The 27,388-nt window shown below is 43.9% G+C and overlaps 5 protein-coding genes across 12 annotated transcripts in view; 2 read left to right on the top strand and 3 right to left on the bottom strand.

The window, feature by feature from the left end:
* Window positions 1-263: 263 nt before the first annotated feature.
* Window positions 264-3,309, bottom strand: elovl1a (ELOVL fatty acid elongase 1a). Of its 2 annotated transcripts, none has more exons than XM_029132328.3 (8): window positions 3,096-3,309; window positions 2,358-2,461; window positions 2,046-2,236; window positions 1,880-1,960; window positions 1,741-1,797; window positions 1,547-1,652; window positions 1,301-1,440; window positions 264-1,214 (listed from the first exon to the last, which is right to left on the bottom strand). In XM_029132328.3, exons 2-8 carry the CDS (start codon window positions 2,416-2,418, stop codon window positions 906-908), a joined length of 945 nt encoding a protein of 314 aa, XP_028988161.1. In that variant the 5' UTR covers window positions 2,419-2,461; window positions 3,096-3,309; the 3' UTR covers window positions 264-905. The 2 variants fall into 2 exon arrangements, with proteins under 2 accessions (XP_028988161.1, XP_028988159.1); XM_029132326.3 differs by lacking the exon at window positions 3,096-3,309 and adding an exon at window positions 2,539-2,888.
* Window positions 3,310-6,055: 2,746 nt separating this feature from the next.
* On the top strand, window positions 6,056-10,717 carry bokb (BCL2 family apoptosis regulator BOK b). The gene is made up of 5 exons (XM_029132332.3): window positions 6,056-6,332; window positions 6,764-7,091; window positions 7,594-7,722; window positions 9,119-9,282; window positions 9,825-10,717. The coding sequence occupies exons 2-5, from the start codon at window positions 6,869-6,871 to the stop codon at window positions 9,948-9,950; spliced, it is 642 nt and encodes a 213-aa protein (XP_028988165.1). The 5' UTR covers window positions 6,056-6,332; window positions 6,764-6,868; the 3' UTR covers window positions 9,951-10,717.
* A 628-nt stretch (window positions 10,718-11,345) lies between these two features.
* On the bottom strand, window positions 11,346-13,431 carry thap4 (THAP domain containing 4). The gene is made up of 5 exons (XM_029132331.3): window positions 13,259-13,431; window positions 12,498-12,657; window positions 12,227-12,336; window positions 12,026-12,129; window positions 11,346-11,886 (listed from the first exon to the last, which is right to left on the bottom strand). The coding sequence occupies exons 1-5, from the start codon at window positions 13,413-13,415 to the stop codon at window positions 11,770-11,772; spliced, it is 648 nt and encodes a 215-aa protein (XP_028988164.2). The 5' UTR covers window positions 13,416-13,431; the 3' UTR covers window positions 11,346-11,769.
* A 107-nt stretch (window positions 13,432-13,538) lies between these two features.
* On the bottom strand, window positions 13,539-22,710 carry agxtb (alanine--glyoxylate and serine--pyruvate aminotransferase b). Its single transcript, XM_029132313.2, has 11 exons — window positions 22,361-22,710; window positions 21,986-22,178; window positions 21,804-21,868; window positions 21,552-21,652; window positions 15,398-15,468; window positions 15,237-15,321; window positions 15,020-15,118; window positions 14,704-14,773; window positions 14,414-14,509; window positions 14,097-14,225; window positions 13,539-13,910 (listed from the first exon to the last, which is right to left on the bottom strand). Exons 1-11 carry the CDS (start codon window positions 22,631-22,633, stop codon window positions 13,803-13,805), a joined length of 1,290 nt encoding a protein of 429 aa, XP_028988146.1. The 5' UTR covers window positions 22,634-22,710; the 3' UTR covers window positions 13,539-13,802.
* A 2,400-nt stretch (window positions 22,711-25,110) lies between these two features.
* kif1ab (kinesin family member 1Ab) overlaps window positions 25,111-27,388 on the top strand; it is a 16,177-nt gene continuing 13,899 nt past the window's right edge. For 3 of the 7 annotated variants that reach the window (XM_041067985.2, XM_029132265.3, XM_029132263.3), the window contains exons 1-3: window positions 25,112-25,428; window positions 26,397-26,573; window positions 27,267-27,340. In XM_041067985.2, coding sequence (XP_040923919.1) covers window positions 26,468-26,573; window positions 27,267-27,340 — 180 coding nt within the window. In that variant the 5' untranslated portion in view covers window positions 25,112-25,428; window positions 26,397-26,467. Of the gene's footprint in view, window positions 25,429-26,396; window positions 26,574-27,266; window positions 27,341-27,388 lie in introns of all 7 variants that reach the window. The other 4 variants (XM_029132264.3, XM_029132266.3, XM_029132268.3 and 1 more) reach the window with 4 other exon arrangements.

Below are 27,388 nucleotides of genomic sequence, written 5' to 3'. Positions count from 1 at the left end.
GTAATCATAAATTCAGTGGAAATGTAAGGCCTATATCTGTTTGGATGCAGAAGTTCCATTTGCTTTTAGATGTTCAGGAATAATATTGAATTAGTGGTGCACTGACAAATACAAGTATTGTGATTATGGCCAATGTTTCATGCCTCTGATGAAACACATCATATCTGCATGTACCAGCAACACGATTACAAAGAGCTTCCAAGAAGAAACTGCCACAACTCTAACATTGAGTGAAGATGTTCAGACACTGCCATCAATAGAACTTCAGAAGGGATGTTCTTTATTACCTTCATGTGCTGTTCAAAGAGACGATACACCACACAGTGCTCCATTACCTAAATGCATGAGTACTGTAATATACAGTATGAAGTTACTTTGAAAAACGAAGGTGTGATGTTTCTTAAAAAATACACACCATAACCACTTTTCAAATAATAGACCTTTACCTGACATCAATTTTATTATTTCATTAGTTAAATAACAACAGAAAAAAAGAAGCTGTAATATTTGACATTTACAATAAAAACCTTGTTTTGGCACAAAGCAAGCAGTTCTTTACACGTGCCAGACGTCAGCCAAGACTATGAAATACTCCTCAGCAACAAGGGCCGTGCCAGCCACATATCCATGGGTCGAGTCTCAGCTGAATACTATCAATGACAAAATGAGCACCAATATCCAGACAGTGTTAGTTCTCCACTAACAAACGACGTGGCACATAGAAATTACTGGCAAATAGCAACACCCTGTTATATATGTTGGTTGTTTTCATTAAAGTCTACACTGATATTTTCAAGTAGAACACCGGTGTCCGGGCCGCTCCAGAATGCTGTAAGACACCAAGGACATACTGAAGGTGGCGCCAACGAGCCTCGTGTGCCTCCTGCTCAGTTCCAGTCACCAGGTCAGATCTCCTTGACTTTGCCCATCAGGACCTTGCCGTTGGCGTGGTGGTGTGCGTGTCCGTTCTGCAGGTGCTTGCCGTTGGCCACCACCACCACGTGTTCGCCGGCCGTGCCGTTGACTTTGGGCCCGTCGTCGGAGGTGGGGAGCCGCTTGCCCTTGATGTAGGCCTGCACCCAGAAGTTGGAGAAGAGCAGGAAGAAGAAGACGCCGTACATCCAGATCAGGTGGATCCACAGGGGAAACTGGTAGTCGCATTTCTCCATGAAGTAGTACTGGCTGATGTGGATGGAGACCACAACGAACTGCAGCTGCAAGACAGCGGGGTGGAGGGCACGTTAATAAAGCCGCCCTCAAAACACGCTATTCATCTGAGCTTAAACAGGAGGAGACGCACAAGCTGGATGGCCGTCATGTACTTCTTCCACCACAGATATTTCTGGAAGCGAGGGCCTGCAGCGGACAGTCCGTAGTAGGAGTACATGATGACGTGGACCATGGCGTTCACCATGGCATGGAGCGATCCCATTCCACCAACTTGAGGGGCGAGCGAGCGAGCGAGCGAGAGAGAGAAGACGGCAAACTACATTTAGACCAGGTTCCCCTGCTTTGTCAAGCGCTTGGACATGATGTACAATCTCACCAGGGGTCAGGGTGATGCCCCACCACCACGTCCAAGGCATGAAGGAGTGATGGAATACGTGTAAAAATGTGATCTGAGTTTGTTTCTTCCTCAGCACAAAGAAAACCTGAAACACACACATCAGCCAAGCTCAAGAAGCAAAGAGCACACAGCGGTATTTTCACAAATAAAGCAAAGAAGGAACCTGCTCTTACGGTGTCGAGGAGTTCAATATATTTTGAGAAGTAAAACATCCAACTCGCTCGAATCATCTGGAGGAAGAAAGAGATGAAAGTTTCAATTCGTGATTAGCGTTTAAATTCTTCTCTCTGAGGAACAACTAATAATAAATACCCTCAGCGCCTGCGGACTGCTGGAGGGGTCTATGAGGTCACAACGCCACGTATAGGTGGTCGCCCATCCAGACATCAGGAACTGGGGGTCAAAGAGACAAAGACGCCGCTTTAGCATCATGAGGCGTTTCTGAGAAAGTACGGCTCCACGCGTCCACGTCTCCCACCTCATAGACTATGTAGGCGTTAAATAAAACCATGCTCAGGTTGTAGATGATCATGGCGGTCTTTAGGTGGAAAGGTTTGCGGTTTGCCATCAGGCGAGGGCCGACGTAGACGGAGAAGAGCACGTAGCCCAACAGGATGGAGGTCATCTGGACCGGACTCTGCATCAGGAGGTAGTCTTTGACTCGGGCATCTGGAAAATGCAGAGTTTACAGTTCATGCCAGACAGATCGAGGCTCAACTCACAGTTTTATCATCACAATCATTCACATGTTCACACAGCAGGGGGCTAAATCTGTGACAGAGACACTTACCGGTTCTGGACTGGAGGTAATTGTGGAACCTTAAAACATTTGACGTGGCTTCTTGCAACATTCTGACTTTTTCCTTTTTTTTTTAAACTTGTTCCGTTGAAACCCTGAAAAAAAATGTGAAAAGACGCAGTCAGAAACCAGGCGATGAATCAGACGCAGCTGAGCTACAAAGCTACAGTACCTGCTTCCCCAGTGCCTGAGCAAACAGGCGGCAGCTGCACCGCCTAATCAATCCCACAGAGCACAGGGGAAACCCGACCAAGAGCTGGTTTTACCAGGTGGCGAAACCAGCGCGAGGTCCGTCAGCCAACACACACGTTACAAGTAAAAATAAAAAAAATATACACGGATATACGAAATATTACATATTTAAGTGAATGAATGAGGATGGTGGAGGGTTTGACGCTTGCTGTCAGGCTATAGACAATGAAATACTCCCTCACTGACTAAGAGAGCGAGACAAACAGGTGAGACAATGAACTTGGCCCATATGGCAAGTCTAACCAAGCAGGCACCAGGACAGCCGAGACCTGAGCTAATCCTGGAGGAACCCTACAGCACAAGCGTGTTCGGAGCAGCACCGTCAAGGCCCAGGTTTTTATTCAGCCGAAGAGTATCTGCCCAAACACACCAGTCCAGCTGCATTCATTCACATGTGTGAGGCCGCACACATCGATGTGATTCATTTGGTAGTTTAGTAGTGAGCCGCTGCTAAAACGCCTCCCAAACAGGACTCACCTGCTCAGCACCGGACCCAACGCTCACTCCCACTGAGCCGGAGCAGGAGGCACTCGAATCCCGAGGATCCACCGGACCAGACGGAGCAATCAGCCGAGAGTAGAGCTCAGAGCACCTCCATAGGTCAGAGTGTCTTCCTCCACGCGAGGTGTGTTCCTAAAAATCCTCCCACGGGTCCGAGTGCAACGCTTAGGGGGGGGGGGGTGAGTTAAAACGAGGAGCAGCCTGGGATCGCTGCGGGACTGAGGTCATTGAGCGCAGTTTAAATCACAGGGCACTGCTGCATGCCTGCCTGCCGGTTTAAGGGCCACACCCTGTTCCACTGTCAGGCTCCACCCTCGCGGTGCCTGCGTGTGATTGGGCTGCCTCAGCGGCGCAGCAGGAAGGGATGAGGTCAAAGGCACGCGACACCCACAAGGTTCAACCGGTGGAAACAGCAAAAGTATTTGTAAGAAGAAGTAAACAACTGGAATACCTGAGAATGAGAAGTTGTGCACTGTAGGATTTAGAAAGTTTAATTTGAAATGTTCTTATCTGGTCTGAGTAAACGTCTGCATCTTACAGCATCACTTCACTGAATACGAGGTTTAAATGTGACATCAAACCTTATTTAGGCAAAAGGTGGCGGCAGATGTGATGTCACTTCACGCCCAACCCTCCCGGAGGTTAGGTTTCCGTCCAACCCCTGCAGCTGCCACCGACTCACCTGCGCCTCTGGTTTTACCTGTTCCTGATGGGTGATGGGTGTGAGACTTGGATGGAGCTGAGAAATGTCTCTTCACCTTGCGCATTACGCTAGAATGACAAGAATTCACGCACAAAAGGGAGGGACGACGCATGGCTGACTGTCCACGGCTCAACCTATGGCGACTCTGGCCCGAAGTGCAGTACATACATTAGAAATCCCACAGAACGGAGCCAGCGGGAGTTCCACCCTGTCAGTGAAACTTGAGAGGGAACCATCATTAACATTGATTGTCTTACTGAAACCTGGCTACATGATCATGAACACATTAGTTTGAATGAGTCAACACCACCAAGACTTCATGTTCCTAGAAGCACAGGTTGAGGCGGAGACTCATCCGAGAGCCCTTGACACCAAAACCACAAACTTCAGAACCCAGTACTGCTTGTCATTGTTTCCATCTCCATCATTTCAGAATTTTTATCTGAATTATCAGAATTTCGAGCACATCAGTGTAGTGTTTATGTCAGAGGTTCTGTTCAGGATTGGACTTCTTGAAGACAGTTCACCTTCGAACACCATAAAAGCTCCTTTCTGACTGACAGACGGGACTAGAAGCTTTATGAACCCGGCCTTAAACAGGTCTCGATTGGCCTGATGGGCTGAGATATAACCTGGACAGTGATACGTGCATAGGTTGTGTTGTGTCATTGTCTCTGTCTACAATACAAACACTACAACCACTGTTCTTCTGGGTCTCATGACAGTTTACTATTAACCTCCCAGCAGCAGAGGTGATCGATAGCGACAAAAGCAGCACAGTGTTTTCTGCTGAACATGCGTCTCTGCCCAACAACACAGCCACAAAATAGACAGCATCCTCGAGACACACCAGTTGTTCCCAATTAGCCAATTGTAACTAATTACACAGACAGATAGCTCTGGATCGACAATCAGTACGACGTGGCTGCTGCAAATGAATGAATAGTCAGTAAACATGAATGGGAACACTTTTCCTCTCGGTATGCGACAGCGGTAAAGATTTCTCAACACCGGCGTCACATAGCTCATAAATCTGCTTTGATCCTCTTGTGCTGCTGCCACTGTCTCTTGCAAAACTACATTTCATGAGTAGTTAGTAATGCTGTCCAGAGAAACGAGCATACCTGAGTATCACATACATCCCAGATGGAACAATGCTGCATGTTCATGTTCATTAAATGTTAAAGGTATATCATATATATGATGTACACTGAAGCTGGCATCCCAATCAATACAATTGTGTTTCACTATGTACACATATTTATCAATGTGTAAGTGTAATAATAATAATGATAAAAATCGAAATATTATATATAATATTGTATTTATATGTAGGCAGGTTTTTCGGATTAATAAGTATCTTTACATTTGATACTTTGCTGTAGTTTTACATGTATTATAGTATTTCTACACTAACAATGATACTTCGAATAAAGAAAATAAATGATCTCAACAATTCCTCATATGCGGCTATTGTGAAAAACGAGTAGTCGACGACACTTCACAAATTCTACGTTGTTTAGTACGTAGGCTATGAATCATGACCGCCAAAGGTGAGGAACAGCGGCACCCAGTGGTCATGTAGAGACTAACAAGTAGGCTATTGATAAATAAAATTAAACAAATAGCTACAATTAGTGAGAACAGTTTGTAGCTTTTATAAAACGTGTAGAGGTTGTAAAATATCACAAACAGGTGTGTGTCTCTCCTCTGAGAGGTTTTTATTTCGACATCACCACATTTTCTGGACATCAGGGCGATTATTCCCTTTAAAATACAACAATGTCTCTGTAAAGTTGTCATTATGGCTGTTTGGGGTAAAACGCCTAGAATAGCTCAGATAGCTAAATATAGCCCGTAAGGAACAAAAGGCCTTCCAGTAAAGGTGCATCCGGGTCTATTTTTATCTGCTGTGAATGGGGCTGGAAGCTGCACTTCTGACCTGAGCAGGAAACACTAAGATAAACGCTGACACTGGATCAGCTGCAGATTGGTTACACCTGCACAGGGAAGTCCCGCTGAAATGACAACCTTCCCCTCGGAGCTTTATGTCAGTCTTCTGTGCTCAAACTTGTGAATGGGGATCCGGATTCCTTTGATTTGTCTCCCTCTGCCCGCCGTGCCGCGCTTTGAATCGCTGCTGCTTTGAGGGCGGCCTTGAAACTCCTCCTCCGGGCCGTAAACGCGCGACAAACCAACGCACCCTCCGAGCGCCAATGAGAAGGTGGAACAACAGGTAGGCGTTCAGTGGCCGCGCCTCGGCGCTCGGTCGGCGCTGCTCCGACGCGCAAGTGGATCGAGCGTGATCTTCACGGGGGAAGGAGACACGAGACGCGCAACTCGGTCCCGCTCGCGTCTCACACAGTTATTCTCTGCAAGCGGACGGACTCCAGTTGCTCAACGCGGGTTCTTTTTTTTTAATTTGGGAGACACCGCAGGGGTCTGAACGAGTTCTGATTGATTAACCGAACGTCGACCATCGGAATGTTTGTGTTATGACAACGTTGCAGGTAAGTTGCCGACCAAGTACACTGGCAGTCAACGAGATTAATGGAATCGGCTGTTCCACACTTTGAGGCTCGTTAGATTTATACTTTTTAATCAGGACGCGGCGGTTGTTCCTTTTGTCTTATTGTAGTATCAGTTGCGTAATCCAAGAAGGGCAGCAATATCTTAACAATCCCACTATGTGACTCACAACAATAACGCCTCCATCATATTATTATGTAAGTTTCTGCTCTGATTTTACAGCAGATTTTATTGTCTACATCTTTTTTTTTTTAAACCAATGGCTTCACTCTAAATGTTGATGGGACCAGAATCCATTAACATAATCACACAAGCTGTTTGTCATGTTTTTATAATTAATAATATGATGGCTTAATGTGTGTTTCTAAAAGTAACCACATATGCCTAAATATGGGTTTTTCTTGCTACACAGCAGCCATTTTGTTCCTATCAAAGCTTTCCCCTCTGGGATCAAGAGAAGACGCACTGATCCAAAGAGGTCCGCCTCCCTCCGACCCGGATCCCCCGCAGGGAGGACATGGACGTCCTGCGACGCTCTTCTGTCTTCGCTGCAGAGGTCCTGGATGTGTTCGACCGGTCGCTGACCGAGAAGGAGCTGGTGTCCCAGTCCAAAGCCCTGTGCAGAGAGTACATCCTGTCCAGACTGAACCAGAACGGGCTCGGATGCTCCAAAACCGAGCTGAGCCTCTCGCCCCCGAACGCAGCTGTCGCTGAGGTGTCGTTGGTGCTTCTCTATCTAGGTAAGGGAGACATAAACCTTTGTAGATAGAATGTAGTGCAATATATGTGCAAACTGTTAATATAATTTCTGTCCAGTCTGTTTAATGGAAATGAATCATCAATGACTAACTAACTAACAGGGTAACTAACCTGAGTGAATCTGGCTTGAGCTGAATGACGAATGATAAAATTGGAGCTGAGGAATTGGATGATCCGCTAAAGACGGAACCGATAATTTATACATTAGCAAAAATCGGGCCTCCGTTGAGTGATGTGTATCCACCGCCGCTGTGTCATGTTTGCTTCACACTGTGATAAGCTTGGGTTGAACCCGGTGATTACACCTGGACTCTCGAAGTGTGCTTTAAAGCCACGCCAGGCGATACCAGCGCAGATATGGAAGCTGCCCTTTAACAGCGCTCCACCTGCGGGATCACTTTTCAGCCAGTTCATCCTGACTAACTGTCGGCGTCTCCGGCCCCTCTGATGCCTCTCTCTCTCTGCTCGCCGTGTGTTGCCTAGGCGACGAGCTGGAGTGTATACAGCCCAGTCTGTGGAGGAACGCGGCGCGGCAGCTCAACATCTCCGTTGCCATGGAGACCATGGTTTCGGACGCGTTCATCGGCGTGGCGACGGAGATCTTCTCGGCAGGTACGCGGCCTCGTTTCTCAACAGGAAGCTGGTGTTGACGGCGACGTCGGAGCCGGAGCGGAACATTTAGACGTCAGAATCAGTTCCCACGCTTGGTAAATGTCCTGGTTGGTCTGTGGCCTTTGACCACAGGGGAGGAGCAAAGATTCAACAGAACCACCCTAAATATTGACCCAGTCTGGGGCCCGTGCAGATGGAGGCACGCTAAGCTGCTTTGTATTTGGATCGGGTGGAACGTCTCCAAATTAAGAGCTGCCTTGTCTTTAGTTACAGCGCATCCCAGCAGAGATTAACTCCGACTCACTCAATGACTTTGAGCACTGGCCTGTTTCAACAGTACGAGGGTGCAGTTTCTTTGAGGAATAACAGTGGTGAACCCGGGCTGACCCAACCTTCTGGGCCTGAATAAGCCCGGCTACAAATAGAAACAGCCATGTCGGTGTGTTTTGCCGGCTGGAAGTACTTTTTATTACTGCGCTTTAGCGTTTTGGTGTTGTTATTCTTCCTCCAAGTGCAGAACCCGGCTGCAGACGTCGGATGGAAATGACCGGTCCAGTGATTGGCTCTCCAGCCGTCAACATGGCCCGTCTCTCCTCCATCCATCCTCCCCCGCCGCCCACTTCTCTCCCCCTCGCCTCCCGCTCCGCTCTCCTGCAGCTTTTATCCCCGACAACCTCCGAGTCTCTATTCTGGGCCCGGGAGCGAGATGTGACGCTCGGCTCACGTCAGCTGGTGCACGGCTCTATCCCCTTTGGCCGGGTCAGCTGGGAGGACGGGCCGTGACCACGCAGGCTGAGCTGCAGGAGGCTAATCCCATTAGGGCTTCCACCGCGCTGACACCCGTCGTAACCGCCCACGCCTCGACGGAAACTCTGCCTAAAAATGTCCAGATGCCCTTGATTATCAACCCGGATTAGGAGGACGAGGAGGTGCGTTGGCAGCTTCATGAACCACTTCATCAATGTGAACTCCTGTGTTGAACCTCGAAACGTCAGCGGTGCTTCGGCGCTACTTCAACACAGTCTCTCGCATTCACCACTCGGCCTGTTAGGTTGCTCCACAGAACCGACATCTTATCAGCTGCATTAACACAAATCTACAGCTTTGTTGACTTTAACCTCCTATGTAGTTTATTTCAGTACGAGTCACCAGTCACAGAGCCCTGAGGAGATGGGTGTTAAGGCATGAACTGGGAATGACACTCAGGAGAACAGGAAAGGAGTGTTTATAGTGGGAGTAATGGGCGATTTTATCAGTCACACTCAGGAAATGTTACGTCTTGAAGCTTGAAGCCAAAATCTGGATTTCTATCTTACTTTCTCGCATTCTAATGTTCAGCGTGCAACAGACGTCCCTATAATCGCCCACAGACCAAACCTGTGTTCTCCTCCTGCAGGCATAACCTGGGGTAAGGTGGTGTCCATGTACGCGGTCGCTGGAGCCCTGGCGGTGGACTGTGTCAGACAGGGACACCCCGGTGCCGTTCAGATGCTGGTGGACAGCCTGGGCCAGGTCGTCCGCAGGTTCCTGGTTCCTTGGCTGAAGAGGCGAGGAGGATGGGTGAGTGATCACTGAGGCCACGCGGCAGCTCGTCTTGGTTTCTGATGTATTTGATACCATGTCGTTGTGTAATCGGCTTTGGTGAGGAAGTTTAGACGTGTGAACTTCCTCCCGCTGAAGCTATTTGACTACAGCACCTGCTTCATGCAACAGTTTGTTTTCATACACTCACATATTCTAGTAGTGACAGGCAGAAAGTTGAGCTGGAGCTGCTGTGGTTGCTCTTATGCAAAGATCAGAACTGATAAATTCTTCAGTAATGAATGTCACTTTGACTTTGTTGGGCCCTAATTTTTAAAATGAGCTGAGGTCTAAAATTTAGAATCTTAGGGAAATGACAATAGAGCAAACTACATCTGCAGACGATGTCAGCTATTCAAATGTCAAGTGTTCAGGTGCTTTCTGTATAAAATTCAAATGATCACGACTTATGTAACTGTTGTAATCAACAAAATATAAAAAAACAGTACAGCAACTCTACAGTGATTTAACCTTTTTACAAGGTTATTTCTCAAACCTTATTTACTAATCCTGTTTTCCAGGCGGAGATGACTAAGTGTGTGGTGAAGAAGGACCTCACCCCTCAACACTACTGGCTGTTCTCCGCCATCGAGTCCCTCAAGTACGTCCTCACCGCGGTGTACGTGTACATCATGAAGGATCAGTGAGCAGCCGGGACACGGGGCGCGATCGCTGAAATCTCAGACTTGTCAATCAACGCTGGGGAGGAGGTGCTCCGCGTGCCTGATGAGGATGGAGCGCGTCAGCAGCCGTCAGCGAATGTTCCACCAGCGCCATGTCTGTGTTATCTTAGTGCCTGTACGCGATTCCTCTGCTTCGCAGGAGTCGCTGTGATGTTGGAGAGCACGGGTGGCGGAGGAAACGCTGCCGCGCTGCTCACACCAGAGTCGACCCTGTGATGCACTGTCACCATGTTTTCCTGAGATAAACAGCCTTTTCCAAACGCCGTCTCTCCGAGTGTGAATGTAGACCAATGAATAATGAATGATGCTCAGCTGGCTGTGACTTTGAGTTACCTGGATCCAACAGGGATTCCTTTCACACTTTGATGTGAAGGTTGGTCAGGAGTGAGTTTACACCCTGTTGCAAAAGCCCGAGCGTCTCTGTCCGATCCCATTCCAAAATGTTACCTTCTACAATCGAATGCTGCATATTAGCCATGATAGACTCAGATGCTGAGGCTCATTATGGCCAAAAACCCAGAGACCACAGCGATGGTACTGAATGTATTTTGTGTGTAATGAATTTACTTTTTAATAACTTTATTTATGATTAGACTTTTTTATGGGTATTGCCACTTAAGGAGAGCCAGTACAACAACTGTGACTGATTGGGATGCTTGGTGGTTGTCTGTGGTCATTTATACACGTGACCGTTTTTTAAAGATTCACAATAAATTTACCCTTAATCTGTTGGCTATTGTTCATTTTTATCGTATGACGGTGAGAGAACTTGAAAAGAGCTGTTTAATAAAAGGACCACGAATAATAGTGGTGATTAAAAATTAAGTTGAAAATGAACACGGAGCTGAAGTAGAATAAAGATGTTGCTAAATCTCCATGTTGCAGTCAGAAGCAGATGAGTTCTGGAGAATTTGTAGATGACGCTCTCTTGATGGCTGGCGAAAATGCTGCTGCATTGATGAAGGTGTGAGATCAATAACATGAACACAAGTGATATATTCAGTAGGTGGCAGTATTTTACAGGGAATATGTTGTGGCCCAGTTAGATGAAATTAAAACCTGACTTGACTGACTGTGTTGAATACAAGGACATCCAGTATTTTAAAGTGTGGAGAAGTCAGACAGACATCATTAAATATGCAAAACAAGAGGGATCATGTAAGCTATGCATTATAAAAAAGCCACTATATAAACTAGCAGCATCCCATTACAATGACATTTACACTGCCTTGTTGATATTACTGCAGTTTTGACTATCTGACCACTTCCTCGCCTGGTTCTTCCTCTTTCTGCTGACTCCACAGAAATGGGTCTAGTCTCATAGGTTAAAAGATGTATATCAGAACATAGACGCAATGATGCAGAGACAACTCTTTCATTCTTTTAATAGTCAGACAGAGGGACGGGTGCTTAATATTTTATCAGTGCATATATGACGAAGACTCTGCACAACATTTACCTTTTTTCAAATGTCACAACAACAAAAAAAACGCCTCAGCTTTAACAGCTTGACATGAATACAGTTTGGACACTTTTAAACATTTGAATTTGGCTGCAACATTCAGCATCAGTTCATGGCTGAACGATGCAAAGTTAGTTATCATTGATGTGATATACTTTGTTCTAGTTTGCCAGCCTGAATAGAACTTGTCTATAGGCAGCAGAATTAAAACCTTATATAACTTTAGAATCATTTCTGACTCAGACATTATTGATCAGACTTTTACAAGCTGCACTTATTTTTACACACAGCGGTATTTCTACAGAAGTCAATCTGGTTCAGTCAAGATGATCGATGGTAAGTGATGTGCAAGTGCTGTATCAGTGGTTGATTGTCTGTTGCCATGGAAACTGTCTGTTCCAGTCTCCCATCTGGTCGGAGCTGAAACACTCTGGTAATCTGAAAACAGAAGATGAGCTCAGTGGCACGAAACAGCACACATTTAATTTTATGGACAGAGAGGTTTGGTGCAATGTTAATAATGTTACTCGACTTCCAGTTACAGTATTAGGGCACAGGATCCAGGAGTCAACTTTACCTGCTGCACATGTGGCTTCTTGGCAAAAGAAATTCTGGCCAAAGAGTTGGTCTGCAGGTTAAGCTGCTGCCCTGTCAAATCCCCCTCCTCAATTTCCACCAGACCTGCACAGGTAAACATTATCCCCCAAAACAGGTGTGAAGAGTGCAGAGTTCTTTGACTTTTTCCGGGTTAAAAAATAACAAAGCTTCTGGAACATACCTGAATTCTGTGCGATGATAAATGCCACTTTGTTGGTTCCAGGCTGCATCCTAATGAAACCGCACTCTCTGTGCAGCGGCTTTTGAGACTCTGCATGAAACGCATTAAACCTGTAACAGCATCGCCATCAGCAGTGAGAAATCAGGACCAGAGTCAGGTAAGAAAATAAAGAAAAACTGCACAGTGGGCTTTCAGGTCTCACCACTCCATCAGTGGTGCTGGTGGTAACGTGGAGTTACACTAAAGTCTGTTTGCTTACATAATAACCTACATGAAGTTGATCACTGGTTGTCCCACGTGGGTGAAGTGTAGAGTTTCTGTGTAGCTGAAAGGTTTTATAGTGGGGAAACAGCCCTCCCCAGGTTCATCAGACTCCCAGGTCCCCAGAAGCCAGTCTAGAGGGAGGACAGCAGGATTCAGCTCCACGGACCCTAAATAAAATAGGTTTAATGAACGTATGAAGTTGAAGCAGGCAGTGATGGGTGTTTCACGTAAAATTCATGTAAAAGTGGCTGTTGCCCACAAACAGGCCAGGTGCTAATCTTTTATTTAACAGTAGGTGGCAGTGACGTCACTTTAAGTTAACAATTTGGTCAGAAAACCAGAAGAAGACGCAAGGTCAGTGTTTTGTGTTCATTGGTATTTATGAATAAATCATATCATTTTGTAACATATAGAGATGTGATGATGATTTCACCAAAGCGGCAGCAACGATTTTTATTAACGCAAACTAAATCGAGAAAACGCTAATAAATGCAAGTTTGTCAGTAAATAAACAGTTAATAATAAGCTTGACTAACTACGGATTTCAGGAAAATCTTTCGCTTTCCACGTTTCTATTAAATTACACATTTAAGAGCATCTTTGAAAGTGAATTTAACTTTAAATATAACAGATTTAGCAGCTAGCGTATTGCCAACTCCACAAAAGAAGCTAACTGTATCATAGTTCGACTATGTAGCAGCTCTCAGCGTAAACTGCGTATTTTTGCCATTTCTAGGTCAAATATCTAAAACTAAAGACGCCACGAACCTGTCTCGTTTCCGTGCGATGCCATTATCAATGCAGATAAAGTCCACACACTGTTTACAGAACAGGTATAATCAGGTAAACTGTCACCAAACAGACGCTGCGACGTTTTGTTGGCGTAGCGGGACGTACTCATGCGCGAGCGCAACAGGGGCATCATGGGAAATGTAGTTTGTATAGTTAAACGCCACAGCCATGTGGGAGACAAAACTTTGACATATTTACCCGTAGCAGCTGTTTATGAAATAATGCCTTACTGTTTTCATGAACTGAAGCAGGGGACTTGTTTGATTAAATAAAAGCACATTTTATTGACATTATTACTGCACACACCATGTATGACAACATCTGATTCTTCCTTCGAGAACTCATCTAAAAACTACAAGCGAGGCAAATGGCCCACATTTAGAATATGTGTAAGTGAAAAGAAATAGAAAAATAGTTAAAATGTGCATGCTGTTCTAAATGCCATACAGTACATTTAGAGACACTGAATGTTTATTTTTTATTCGTCAATAACTGAGTGTGATTTGGCGAATCTCTTCTCCTAAGCCTTGCTCCTTGTGCAGTTCTTTAGAGCGTCTGCCAGGGCGTGCAGAGCCATGTCAGCGTTGCGCTTCTCACAGTTGTATCCCATCAATCCAATCCTCATCACCTAATGAAACAGAGGTGGAAAGTCTCCAGTGAGTCAGCAGCATGATTCAGGAAGCTGTTAAAACAACGAGCTGATGACGCAGCTGTTGTAATAACTGCTTGAATGAATCTGGTGTCGACTGTGACTGTCATGCATAGAAATTAATTTGTTCACTGTAATAGGATTAAAATATCAACAGCAGCTCACCATGCCAATGGATGGACCCAGGCCTCCAGTCATCTCCATGTGGTGGTGTTTCATGATATAGGTCAGCATCTCCCTCCAGTCATATCCAGCAGGGACGGCAATGGTGGTGACAGAGGGAAGCCTCAAATCCTGCACAACACGTCACAGAATAAGAAAATATCTGTGCTGAAACAAGTAGCGCCAATGAAAACAGCCAAAGCATTCATATTTACAGTATATAGGGCTTCATTTTTTATATGTGTATGTATATAATCATTTTAATTCTTGCAATTACTAATCTATTCATTAATGTATGTATTTATTGGTTATCTATTTACCCTTTCAGGAATAAAGAGCTTGAGACCCAAGTCCTCCAGCCCTCTGTAAAGGTACGCTGACACCTCTTTATGTTTCTTCCAGGACTCTTCCAGTCCCTAGTGGGAAGCAAAGATTAGTGGTTCAATGACGATGACACAGGCTTTGTCGTTTTCAACTCAACGCTGTCAGAGCAAAGTGTATTAAGTCACAACAGTCTAGGTCAACAGGTTTTATCATCCTTCAAAGCCACGATTTAGCCAGAGGTTTGAAATGAATGACACGGACTCTCTGGGGTGAAATCTGTCTTTACCTTCTCAGCAAGAATTGCCAGACTCTCTCTCAGAGCGAAGAATCCAGACACTGGGCCAGTGTGGTGGTATCTACAACCCAGTTACAATTCAGCTTAAATTAAAGGGATATTACATGAAAGCACCATGTCTGAGCTTTATGCCACCATCAACAATAACGGTATTTAATTTACTGGGTAAATATACTGGGTACACAAAAACATACTGGGGTGTGATTTTGAGTGATAGAATTCCCCTGATGAATCCTATTGTTTCACTGCAGTAAAGATACCTTTAATGCACACCAGGGGAATAATGTATGAGGAGGTGGAGACTTACTGTCTGGCTGGTTTGCCATCACAACCCCAGTAGTTGGACAAATGTGTCATGTCAAAAAGGTAGGACACAGGTTTCGTTGTCCTGTTAAACATCTTGTGGCTGTGTGGGGACAGAGCAAGACATCAACAGGATGTTGTGTTACTACTTTGATAGTCTCAGATGTCTTATCCAATCATGCAGGTACACAAGCTACTTACTCACCACTTACTGTACTTACCATGCTCTGTCATTGAACGAGATGGGTGCTGTGCCAGGAGGTGCATTCAGAGCCTTCTGAGAGCCACTGTAGAGGATGTCAATGTCTGAGAGCGCAACGATACAGAGTCCATCACACACAAACCTATGCAGTAAACATCCTGTCTTCCATGACTGTCTCACTTTGTTTATCCATAAAGATTGGTGCTGCTCCCAGCGAGGCCACTGTGTCGACCAGGAAAAGGCAGTTATGTCTGTTAGCGATACATTAGATAACAATGTGAGATATAGCATCATGCTAACACGAGCAAACAATAACAGAACCATCTTCATTATGCTCTGTTTGACTGCGGTCAAGTGAGCCGTCGTTCGTTCATCCGTCGTTCAGCCAGCCGCGCTTCAGAAACGTCTTGCGCCCGTATTACACGCTTTACAGCAGAGCACAAAACACGCTCGTCGCGACTTCCTCTTTTCATAGCGACACGTCTGGTCTGTTCAAAATATTGAAAAATACGAAACAAAATATTGCATATATAGAAAAACTGTCGCCTAATAAAGATCTGTATACTTTTACTGTAAAATTAAGCATTTATTAGTATTTAAAACTACCATGTCATACTGTGAAATTTTTATAATTAATAACTTAACTTTGGTGCATAGTTCCAGGCCCAGACCACTTTCCCCTTGTTCTACTAGAGATGTATTATCACCCCACAAAGATCTGTATATTTTTACTGTATAGTTTTGGATTTATTAGTATTCAAAACTACCAGTTCATACTGTAACTGTATGGGCCGTATAGTCAACTTTAATGATCAATAACTTGACTTTGGTGCATAGTTCCAGGCTCAGACCACTTTCCTCTTGTTCTACTAGAGGTGTACTATTACCCCACAAAGATCTGTATATTTTTACTGTATAGTTTTGGATTTTTTAGTATTCAAAACTACCAGTTCATACTGTAACTGTATGGGCCGTATAGTAAACTTTAATGATCAATAACTTGACTTTGGTGCATAGTTCCAGGCTCAGACCACTTTCCTCTTGTTCTACTAGAGGTGTACTATTACCCCACAAAGATCTGTATATTTTTACTGTATAGTTTTGGATTTATTAGTATTCAAAACTACCAGTTCATACTGTAACTGTATAGGCCGTATAGTCAACTTTAATGATCAATAACTTGACTTTGGTGCATAGTTCCAGGCCCAGACCACTTTCTCCTATTTCTGCTAGATGTGTACTATCATCACACAAAGATTCGTGTATTTTTACTGTATAGTTTAGGATTTATTAGTATTCAAAACTACCAAGTCATACTGTAACTGTATAGGCCGTATAGTCAACTTTAATCGTTAATAACTAGACTTTGGTGCATAGTTCCAGGCCCAGACCACTTTCCCCTTGTTCTACTAGAACTGTACTATCACCCCACAAAAATTCATGTATTTTTACTGTATAGTTTAGGATTTAGCAGTACTTGAAAGTACTATGTCATACTGTAATACAGTCAACTTTGATAATCAATAACTTGACTTTGGTGCATAGTTCCAGGCCCAGACCACTTTCCCCTTGTTCTACTAGAGATGTATTATCACCCCACAAAGATCTGTATATTTTTACTGTATAGTTTTGGATTTATTAGTATTCAAAACTACCATGTCATACTGTAATACAGTCAACTTTGATCATTAATAACTTGACTTTGGTGCATAGTTCCAGACTCAGACCACTTTCCCCTTGTTCTACTAGAACTGTACTATCACCACACAAAGATTCGTGTATTTTTACTGTATAGTTTAGGATTTTTTAGTATTCAAAACTACCAGTTCATACTGTAACTGTATGGGCCGTATAGTCAACTTTAATGATCAATAACTTGACTTTGGTGCATAGTTCCAGGCTCAGACCACTTTCCTCTTGTTCTACTAGAGGTGTACTATTACCCCACAAAGATCTGTATATTTTTACTGTATAGTTTTGGATTTATTAGTATTCAAAACTACCAGTTCATACTGTAACTGTATAGGCCGTATAGTCAACTTTAATGATCAATAACTTGACTTTGGTGCATAGTTCCAGGCCCAGACCACTTTCTCCTATTTCTGCTAGATGTGTACTATCATCACACAAAGATTCGTGTATTTTTACTGTATAGTTTAGGATTTATTAGTATTCAAAACTACCAAGTCATACTGTAACTGTATAGGCCGTATAGTCAACTTTAATCGTTAATAACTAGACCTTGGTGCATAGTTCCAGGCCCAGACCACTTTCCCCTTGTTCTACTAGAACTGTACTATCACCCCACAAAAATTCATGTATTTTTACTGTATAGTTTAGGATTTAGCAGTACTTGAAAGTACTATGTCATACTGTATACAGTCAACTTTGATAATCAATAACATTGACTTTGGTGCATAGTTCCCAGGCCCAGACCACTTTCCCCTTGTTCTACTAGAGATGTATTATCACCCCACAAAGATCTGTATATTTTACTGTATAGTTTTTGGATTTATTAGTATTCAAAACTACCATGTCATACTGTAATACAGTCAACTTGATCATTAATAACTTGACTTTGGTGCATAGTTCCAGACTCAGACCACTTTCCCCTTGTTCTACTAGAACTGTACTATCACCACACAAAGATTCGTGTATTTTTACTGTATAGTTTAGGATTTTTTAGTATTCAAAACTACCAGTTCATACTGTAACTGTATGGGCCGTATAGTCAACTTTAATGATCAATAACTTGACTTTGGTGCATAGTTCCAGGCTCAGACCACTTTCCTCTTGTTCTACTAGAGGTGTACTATTACCCCACAAAGATCTGTATATTTTTACTGTATAGTTTTGGATTTATTAGTATTCAAAACTACCAGTTCATACTGTAACTGTATAGGCCGTATAGTCAACTTTAATGATCAATAACTTGACTTTGGTGCATAGTTCCAGGCCCAGACCACTTTCTCCTATTTCTGCTAGATGTGTACTATCATCACACAAAGATTCGTGTATTTTTACTGTATAGTTTAGGATTTATTAGTATTCAAAACTACCAAGTCATACTGTAACTGTATAGGCCGTATAGTCAACTTTAATCGTTAATAACTAGACTTTGGTGCATAGTTCCAGGCCCAGACCACTTTCCCCTTGTTCTACTAGAACTGTACTATCACCCCACAAAAATTCATGTATTTTTACTGTATAGTTTAGGATTTAGCAGTACTTGAAAGTACTATGTCATACTGTAATACAGTCAACTTTGATAATCAATAACTTGACTTTGGTGCATAGTTCCAGGCTCAGACCACTTTCCTCTTGTTCTACTAGAGGTGTACTATTACCCCACAAAGATCTGTATATTTTTACTGTATAGTTTTGGATTTATTAGTATTCAAAACTACCAGTTCATACTGTAATACAGTCAACTTTGATCATTAATAACTTGACTTTGGTGCATAGTTCCAGGCTCAGACCACTTTCCCCTTGTTCTACTAGAACTGTACTATCACCACACAAAGATTCTTGTATTTTTACTGTATAGTTTTGAATTTATTAGTATCAAAACTACCATGTCAATACTGTAATACAGTCAACTCTAATGATCAATAACTTGACTTTGGTGCATAGTTCCAGGCCCAGACCACTTTCCCCTTGTTCTACTAAATGTGTACTATCACCACACAAAGATTCTTGTATTTTTACTGTATAGTTTTGGATTTATTAGTATTCAAAACTACCATGTCATACTATAATACAGTCAACTTTCATGATTAATAACTTGACTTTGGTGCATAGTTCCAGGCTTAGACCACTTTCTCCTTATTCTATTCTACTAGTGATGTGCTATCACCACACAAAGATTTGTGTATTTTTACAGTATAGTTTAAGATTTAGCAGTACTTGAAAGTACTATGTCATAACTGTAATACAGTCAACTTTGATGATCAATAACTTGACTTTGGTGCATAGTTCCAGGCTCAGACCACATTCCCCCTGATCTACTAGAGATGTACTATCACCACACAAAGATTCGTGTATTTTTACTGTATAGTTTTGGATTTATTAGTATTCAAAACTTCCAGGTCATACTGTAATACTCTATGGGCCTTATATTCAACTATGATGATGAATAACTTGACTTTAGTGCATAATGCCAGGCCCGGATTATGTCACTTTTCATATAAAAAACTGTGAGTGAGGCTAGGCACACACACATTAATCCTTTTATTACCATCTGTTAGGACTCCAAAGTGTGACTTTTAATATTGAAACTAAATGTTTAATGTTAATATAAAGTCATTGAACAGTCAAAAACTGAATATTTATGTGTGAAACATACATTAACGTGGTGGAGGAGTTTGTGTGTGCCTGAATGACCCCGGGAGCTATGTTGTCGGGGGGCTAAATGCCCCTGGTAGGGTCTCCCAAGGCAAACAGGTCCTGGGCTGGGCTGAACTGGAGGAAGTGTCCGGAGAGAGGGAAGTTTGGAGTTTGCTTAGACTGTTGCCCCCGCGACCGCCCCCAGAAAAAGCGGTTGAAAATGGATGGATACTGAAATCGTTATTTGTTCTCATTAAAACCATTTCCCATGTCTGGAGTTTGTTTTATCAAAGTTATTGCCGTCTCTGTTCTTACACATTGTAATATCTAGTTTTGAACACTAAAATGTAATACAAAATGTATATAACCAAATATTCAGGATTAGATTTAATGCAATTATTCTCTCTTCACAAACAGACTTAAACAATAAAAAAGAAAGTTACACACTACACTGTTTGTAGTGCAGTACTTATTGGTTTTATGCTTGACTGTAAGGGCCATATTTCAGCATAACATGGTACTACTAAAATCCTAAACTATACAGTAAAAGTACACAGATCTTTGTGGGGTGATAGTACATCTCTAGTAGATCATGGGGAATGTGGTCTGAGCGTGGAACTATGCACCAAAGTCAAGTTATTGATCATCAAAGTTGACTGTATTACAGTATGACATAGTACTTTCAAGTACTGCTAAATCCTAAACTATACTGTAAAAATACATGAATTTTTGTGTGGTGATAGTACACATCTAGTAGAACAAGGGGAAAGTTGTCTGGGCCTGGAACTATGCACCAAAGTCAAGTTATTGATTATCAAAGTTGACTGTATTACAGTATGACATAGTACTTTCAAGTATTACTAAATCCTAAACTATACAGTAAAAATACACGAATTTTTGTGTGGTGATAGCACATCACTAGTAGAATAAGGAGAAAGTGGTCTAAGCCTGGAACTATGCACCAAAGTCAAGTTATTAATCATTAGAGTTGACTGTATTACAGTATGACATGGTAGTTTTGAATACTAATAAATTCAAAACTATACAGTAAAAATACATGAATTTTTGTGGGGTGATAGTACAGTTCTAGTAGAACAAGGGGAAAGTGGTCTGGGCCTGGAACTATGCACCAAAGTCTAGTTATTAACGATTAAAGTTGACTATACGGTCCATACAGTTACAGTATGACTTGGTAGTTTTGAATACTAATAAATCCTAAACTATACAGTAAAAATACACGAATCTTTGTGTGATGATAGTACACATCTAGCAGAAATAGGAGAAAGTGGTCTGGGCCTGGAACTATGCACCAAAGTCAAGTTATTGATCATTAAAGTTGACTATACGGCCTATACAGTTACAGTATGAACTGGTAGTTTTGAATACTAATAAATCCAAAACTATACAGTAAAAATATACAGATCTTTGTGGGGTAATAGTACACCTCTAGTAGAACAAGAGGAAAGTGGTCTGAGCCTGGAACTATGCACCAAAGTCAAGTTATTGATCATTAAAGTTGACTATACGGCCTATACAGTTACAGTATGAACTGGTAGTTTTGAATACTAATAAATCCAAAACTATACAGTAAAAATACACAGATCTTTGTGTGGTGATAGTACACCTCTAGTAGAACAAGGGGAAAGTGGTCTGAGCCTGGAACTATGCACCAAAGTTAAGTTATTAATTATAAAAGTTTCACAGTATGACATGGTAGTTTTAAATACTAATAAATGCTTAATTTTACAGTAAAAGTATACAGATCTTTATTAGGCGACAGTTTTTCTATATATGCAATATTTTGTTTCGTATTTTTCAATATTTTGAACAGACCAGACGTGTCGCTATGAAAAGAGGAAGTCGCGACGAGCGTGTTTTGTGCTCTGCTGTAAAGCGCGTAATACGGGCGCAAGACGTTTCTGAAGCGCGGCTGGCTGAACGACGGATGAACGAACGACGGCTCACTTGACCGCAGTCTCTGTTTGAGCCGGGCGAAGAGGGGTCTCACTTCCTGCATATGTCTCCAATGCCGTCTATGGGGTGACAGAGGCCGGCGGAGGACTCGCCGTGTGTCAGGAAAAACAGGACAGGTTTGTGTTTTTCTATGGCCTTGGAGAGAAAGAAGTAGTAAGAATTTAATTATTTAGGTTCTAAGGGTAACAGATTATGTGTCCCCATTTCCGTAATTCTCCTCTTATACTGTACACTTATATGAGTAACATAATAAACATGTCTGTTACTGTACTTGATTTGCACTTACCTGCTCAATTTCTTTGTTGGAAAAATACCCTCCCGGTGTTTTTACCAGCCTGTGTACGTTGGCACCTAAATATTAAAATAATTGGGTATGAACAAACGAGTGAATCATTTGTTTATTAGACAGTTAATGGGAGCGCAAAGTCGTGCGTAAAGTCGTGCGTAAAGTCGTGCGTAAAGCCGTACCCATTCTCTCCGCAATTTCTGCTATACGCTCCCCCCAGATCCCGTTGATGGCGACGAGGACGCTCTCTCCGGGCTCCACCGTGTTGAACACCGCACACTCCATAGCGGCGTGTCCGGAGCCACTCATAGCTATAGTCATGTTGTTTTCTGTCTGGAAGATGTACTGGATCCCTCGCTTGATGTCGTTCATGATCTAACGCGCAAACGACACAGTTTTCCGATCAATTCGCCGATTTTACACGCATTTCAATCATTTCTCGTTAAATGGCCCGTGCGTAATTACGCACGACAATTTCTACTGATCTTCTGCCCATAACATAAATTGTTCCAAAGTTAGATATTGTTTACGCTTCGTGGAGCAACTAAGTGCATTACCTCGTACATTTCTGGATGCAGGTGGCCAATTATCGGCGTGGAGCCTGCAGCTAAGACACGTGGAGGGACGTTAGAGGGTCCCGGGCCGAACAGGTATCGCAGCGGAACTTCGAGCGGCCGAAGCATGCACGCTGGCGGCGGCATGGTCACGGAGGACATGGAGCGGTCCAGACGCTGCAGCAGGGGCGCACTCCTCGCTGCCAGAGCGTTGTCAAGACCCGCTGTCACCTGCTGGGCGAGCAGCGAGCTGCGGCTGAAGATCGCCCGCTGCATTACGACTGGTGTCCCGACTCCCCAGAAGCCTGTTCGAGTGAGTTTAGAGCGACAGACTGAGAGACTGGATGTGAGTTTTGGGTGACGAATTTAAATAACAGGTCCGTGACCTGCTGGCCAGGGGGCGGTGTGCGTCACTTGACTTGAACGTTGACAACAAGGTGGATGGCAAATGGAGTCATCATAATAAATAGAAATAACAAAAATATACAGTGGTCTCTGCAAATCACTAACATGTCAAGATTTAAAACTTTTAAAATTTTATAAGCCAGAGAAAATCAAATCGCATCTCAGCATATGGTTAGTTTGACTGCTTTCCCATTTAAATTACACTGTATTTGAAGATGTGTGTTTACAACACTTATGCTACTTACTCCTTTAAATATCCAGTCCACACATCAAATGTCCTAAGATCTTTTTAAGAATATTTAATATTTGTCAATTCGGTCAGTCTTTACAGAATGTATCTCGTGGGATTTAGTGACAGTCTGGATCTGTTTAACTATTACAACCTGAACTTTGCAGTTTGGAACTAGTTCAGGTAAGTTTGCGAATGCTTTGTTGACTTTGTTTTCCACTTTTGTCGCTTCAGCATTGGTTCATAAAGAGGAGTTTCCTTCAGGGAGCCAATCTTTTCTCTGCAATGACCAAGGGGGACAGGCAAATATACGGCTATACACCCATTCAATAATACATATGGCAACGGACCATACTTACGCTGTATTGTGTAGTTTGAATAAGCCAACTGTAGACCTTCATGCTCAGCTACTTAATGTTTAATTATGTTTTTAATAAATAAACATTTAAAGGCTGCCTATGCTGGGATGTGACTTTGATGACTTTATGTGTGGGGTCCAAGGACATGCAGTTATGTTGACTGGAGATTTTTAATTGTTCATAGTTGTGAGTGGTTGTTTTGACTGTGATGGCTGATGACTTGTCCAGCCTGTATCCTGCCTGCCCTCCAACCAGTGGCCATTAAAATGACAAATATAAGGGAATTAGGTAAACTATGCAGAAAAGAACACAAAGTTCCCTATGCAAAGGTTAATAGGGCAATATGCTGCTTTCATGTTATCACTGCTGTTCAGGCCTAGACCGCTTTATCCTTTGTGTAGAACCTCTGCTGCAGCTTCTGCTGTAAATGTGTTTTGTTATGTGAGAAATGGTGATGTTAAAGATTGAACACGGTCCAAACTGTTCACGTCAAACATTTACATTTGGATGCGACTGTGACATTAAACACATCCCAGTCAAGCGTTTCTTACTTTGATTTTATCCCAGTCTTGTATTTTACGCTCTGAAGCAGAACCATCACGTTTATTTATTTATTGCTGTCAGCAGCTAAAGAGTCTAATATTGCTACTTTGTAAAGGTGTTATGTCACTGGATCAAAAACAAGTGTTCCTCTCCGAGTCTGGCTTGGTCAATAATTACACCCATGATAAACACTGCTCTCGCTGGCCTCTGCTCCACGTGGAGCCTAAATGTCTCCAAACAGCTCAGGAGGAGCTGAGAGAGAGGGTTTACGTCTGTGCTGTGCTTACAGTTGAGCCATTAAAGCGCACAAAGGCTTGGTTTTCACTCTTTTGCTCATCTATCCCAGAATAGCGCGTTACAGAAGAGAGTTCATTGATTTATTGGGCCCAAGTCATGCATGGAGAAAAAAAACGGCTTTCCCTTGTGAACCTAAACCCAACATGTAAAACAAATATTGTGGACTCTATAAAAGGGCGATTTTATTTATTTATCAACTAAATTCATGAAAAATACTCTAGAAACACATTGTGTGTTGCTTGGTGGAAGCTAAAGTTGCATTTTCCACAAGATGGCACTACACACTGGTCGATGAGTTTCACAACATTCATTGCTGATGCGCAACAGTTTTCCGTTTAATGATTGTTTTGTGAGCTACTCTCTGGACTGTGACAGACTTTCCCTTCGCTATTCGTACAGCACGGGATGAATAAACCCGAGCTAAGCTTCCGTCTCCGTGTCTGGTGTGATGGGAGCCTCTGGAGGAAACATCTGATCCATGCATATGAAGCACTTTTTTAGTCTGTCTTTCTTAGAGACACATTAGGCATGATTTACTGGTTTGAGGACACATGAAGGCAATTGTTTTTATACAGTAGCCGTTTCAGGCAAACATATCAGAATAATTGTGTAAATATGTAGCATCTGATTTTGAAAAGTAAATATTTATCCATAATAAGGAAGCAATTTGTCATAATCTGATCAAACGCATCCTTGTTTTGGAATACAAGCTTGCATGATTGTTCAATATATTGCATAAACACGCATTGGTGCTTTAAAATGAAACAACTTGTCTTCTGTAGTGCTCCTGTGTCTCGGGGACCCAGCCCCGTCCTCCTCCTCGCTGTGCTGCATCGCTCTGCCTCATGGCCACGCGCTGCTGCCGCTGCTGCTGATGTCACCGCCGCCTCCCAGCATCCCTGGCACAGCAGCGCCGCCATTTTCCTCCAGACCGACGGTGGGCCGCTGGAGCATCCTCCCTCCCACCCTCCCACTCCTCCGCCCGCTGACGCACCACTGTGTTCGCCGCTCGGCCCACCCAGCGCTGCTGCTGAAGCTGCGCCCGACTCGGTCTGCGCTCGTCCGGCGGATGCTCCATGTATGGGTGCAGTGCCGAGGGCAGGGATGCTGTAGGCTGCCCCGAGAACTGAGAGGAAGCGACGCGACGCGGGCTGCCGAGGAGATCGGAGACGGAGGCGCCCGGAGGACCGTGCTGCTGTTTTGAATGGGCTTCACCCTCTGCGCTCGCCGAGTCTGAGGTAAAACGAGTGTTTTCGTGTTTTTCTTGGCGCGTCGCCGTTTTTAAAGGGTGTCACGCGCGATGATTCCGAGGCCTTTTATTTCTCCATTATAGATAAATGATGACAAGGCGCCGGGATCGCTGATTCCTCCCTCTGTCAACGCACCTCTTACTGTTAGACGTTTGTGTTGTGCGTCGTTTGATCTTGGGTGGAAACTGTCAATGAATGTGAGCTCGCGTCCTTTCTGACGCAGTTTCGCTAGATTTGGTGTCGGCGCCGTTCATGTTTACGCGGCCCGTCTGAGGTGCGGCAGAGCAAGATGGAGGAGCCTCTATTTACATCGGTTGGTAATATTCGCAGGCTTCACGGCAAATCCTGTTGTCAAAATGTCACTGAAGCGCGCGTCATCGTCGCATTGCCACAGAACACGGCGAGGTTTGTGCGGCGCGTTGCCTCGAAGCAAACACACCGTTTAAAATCTGAATAAATAATCAGTTTCCGGGCGAAGTTTAAAATCAACAGCAGACCTAAACATGACTGTAAGGATGCTGTAAAAATGATAATGTGGCACATTGAGGAAGATGCTCTTTGGTTTTGGAAGCAGGGATGCAGTGACATCACAAGGCCCTCGGCCGCCAGACGAGGCCAGGGGATGCTGCCCGGAGAATAAGCAGCCATCTTACTGTGCACAGGAGGGATGGGGATGTTGATCAAATAAGGGCTCGGCCGCTCTGAGGTTTAAGAGGTCCTATCTCTGCCTGAAACCAAACTGAATATAAGAAGAGGGGATGCGTCGTGGTGTCCTACTCTGCTTAGTCAGGCTAACGAGGCCACGTCCCCAGTGTCTAATTATGACAACAATACACCTGATTCTGCTTAAATCTACTTTCTATTTAACTTAGAAGACACAGACGCACGATAGTGCCTCCTACAGCAGGTTTGTTTCTGTTTATTCAACCGCTGCCTGTGGTCGTCCCTCTGTGCAGGTGCCAGGTGTGTGTCTGTGTATCGGCACGGCTCTCCAGCTCTCCCACTCGCTAGCACACCCTCCTGCATCATGGCGGGGGCTTCGGTGAAGGTGGCAGTGAGGGTCCGGCCCTTCAACTCCAGAGAGATCGGAAAGGAGAGCAAATGCATCATTCAGATGTCGGGAAACACGACGAGTGAGTACGGCGCCCAGCGCCGAGATGATGGAGATGATATGTTTGAATCTTGTATATTAGCTTTGATGAACGTGAGCTTGAACAGTGAGGTGGGACTCTCTGCCGTTGCTTTCGTTGCCCGACGCTGAGCCCCGTTCAACGTTTCCCCTCAGTATTTTGCCGCGTAGGCAGCCTCGTCCTGCAGCAACAAGAGATCAGGCGGGGAGGGGAACAAAAGCTTCAGTCAGGCCTGAGGCCCGGCAGTGTGTGCAGGATGCAGCGGCCGGCTGAAAAGAGCCGTTGTCCCGGCTGAGCCCAGACACAATCAGCTGACGTGTGCGTCTGCGCCCATTGTGCCGGCCGCAGCATTTTCACTGACCCCACTCCATTCAAAAACTCACACATTTATAATTTCTTCTCATTAAGTCTGTCTCTCGGTGTAATTGTAAAACTGTCTCCTCTTGCGTCTTCCAGTGCTTTTTTCTGTTCCGAGCACTCGTTTCAGCGACACACATCGGCCGCTGTACCGAACGCGTCCACAGGGGGCGCCACCGGATTCGGTTTGCGGCCAAAAGAGCAGCTGCTCCTGCTCAGCTCCTGTTTCATTTTGCACCGCAACCCTCCCCTCGTTAAAAGGGATGACGGTGCATTTGGTTCTGCTGCTCTAATAAGGCGTTCTGGTGGGACTCACTGCTCTGTGTCGGCCCTTTTCAGCCATCCTGAACCCGAAACAGCCCAAAGAAAACAAAAGCTTCAACTTCGACTTCTCCTACTGGTCACACACCACGGTGGGTTTCACTCGTTCCGACGCAGCCGTCTATCAGGCCGCAGGGACG

Source organism: Betta splendens, chromosome 17 (assembly GCF_900634795.4).
Source record: "Betta splendens chromosome 17, fBetSpl5.4, whole genome shotgun sequence".
Lineage (NCBI taxonomy): Eukaryota > Metazoa > Chordata > Actinopteri > Anabantiformes > Osphronemidae > Betta > Betta splendens.
Note: the sequence above shows the minus strand (reverse complement) of the source record. Positions and strands in the feature narration are given on the sequence as shown.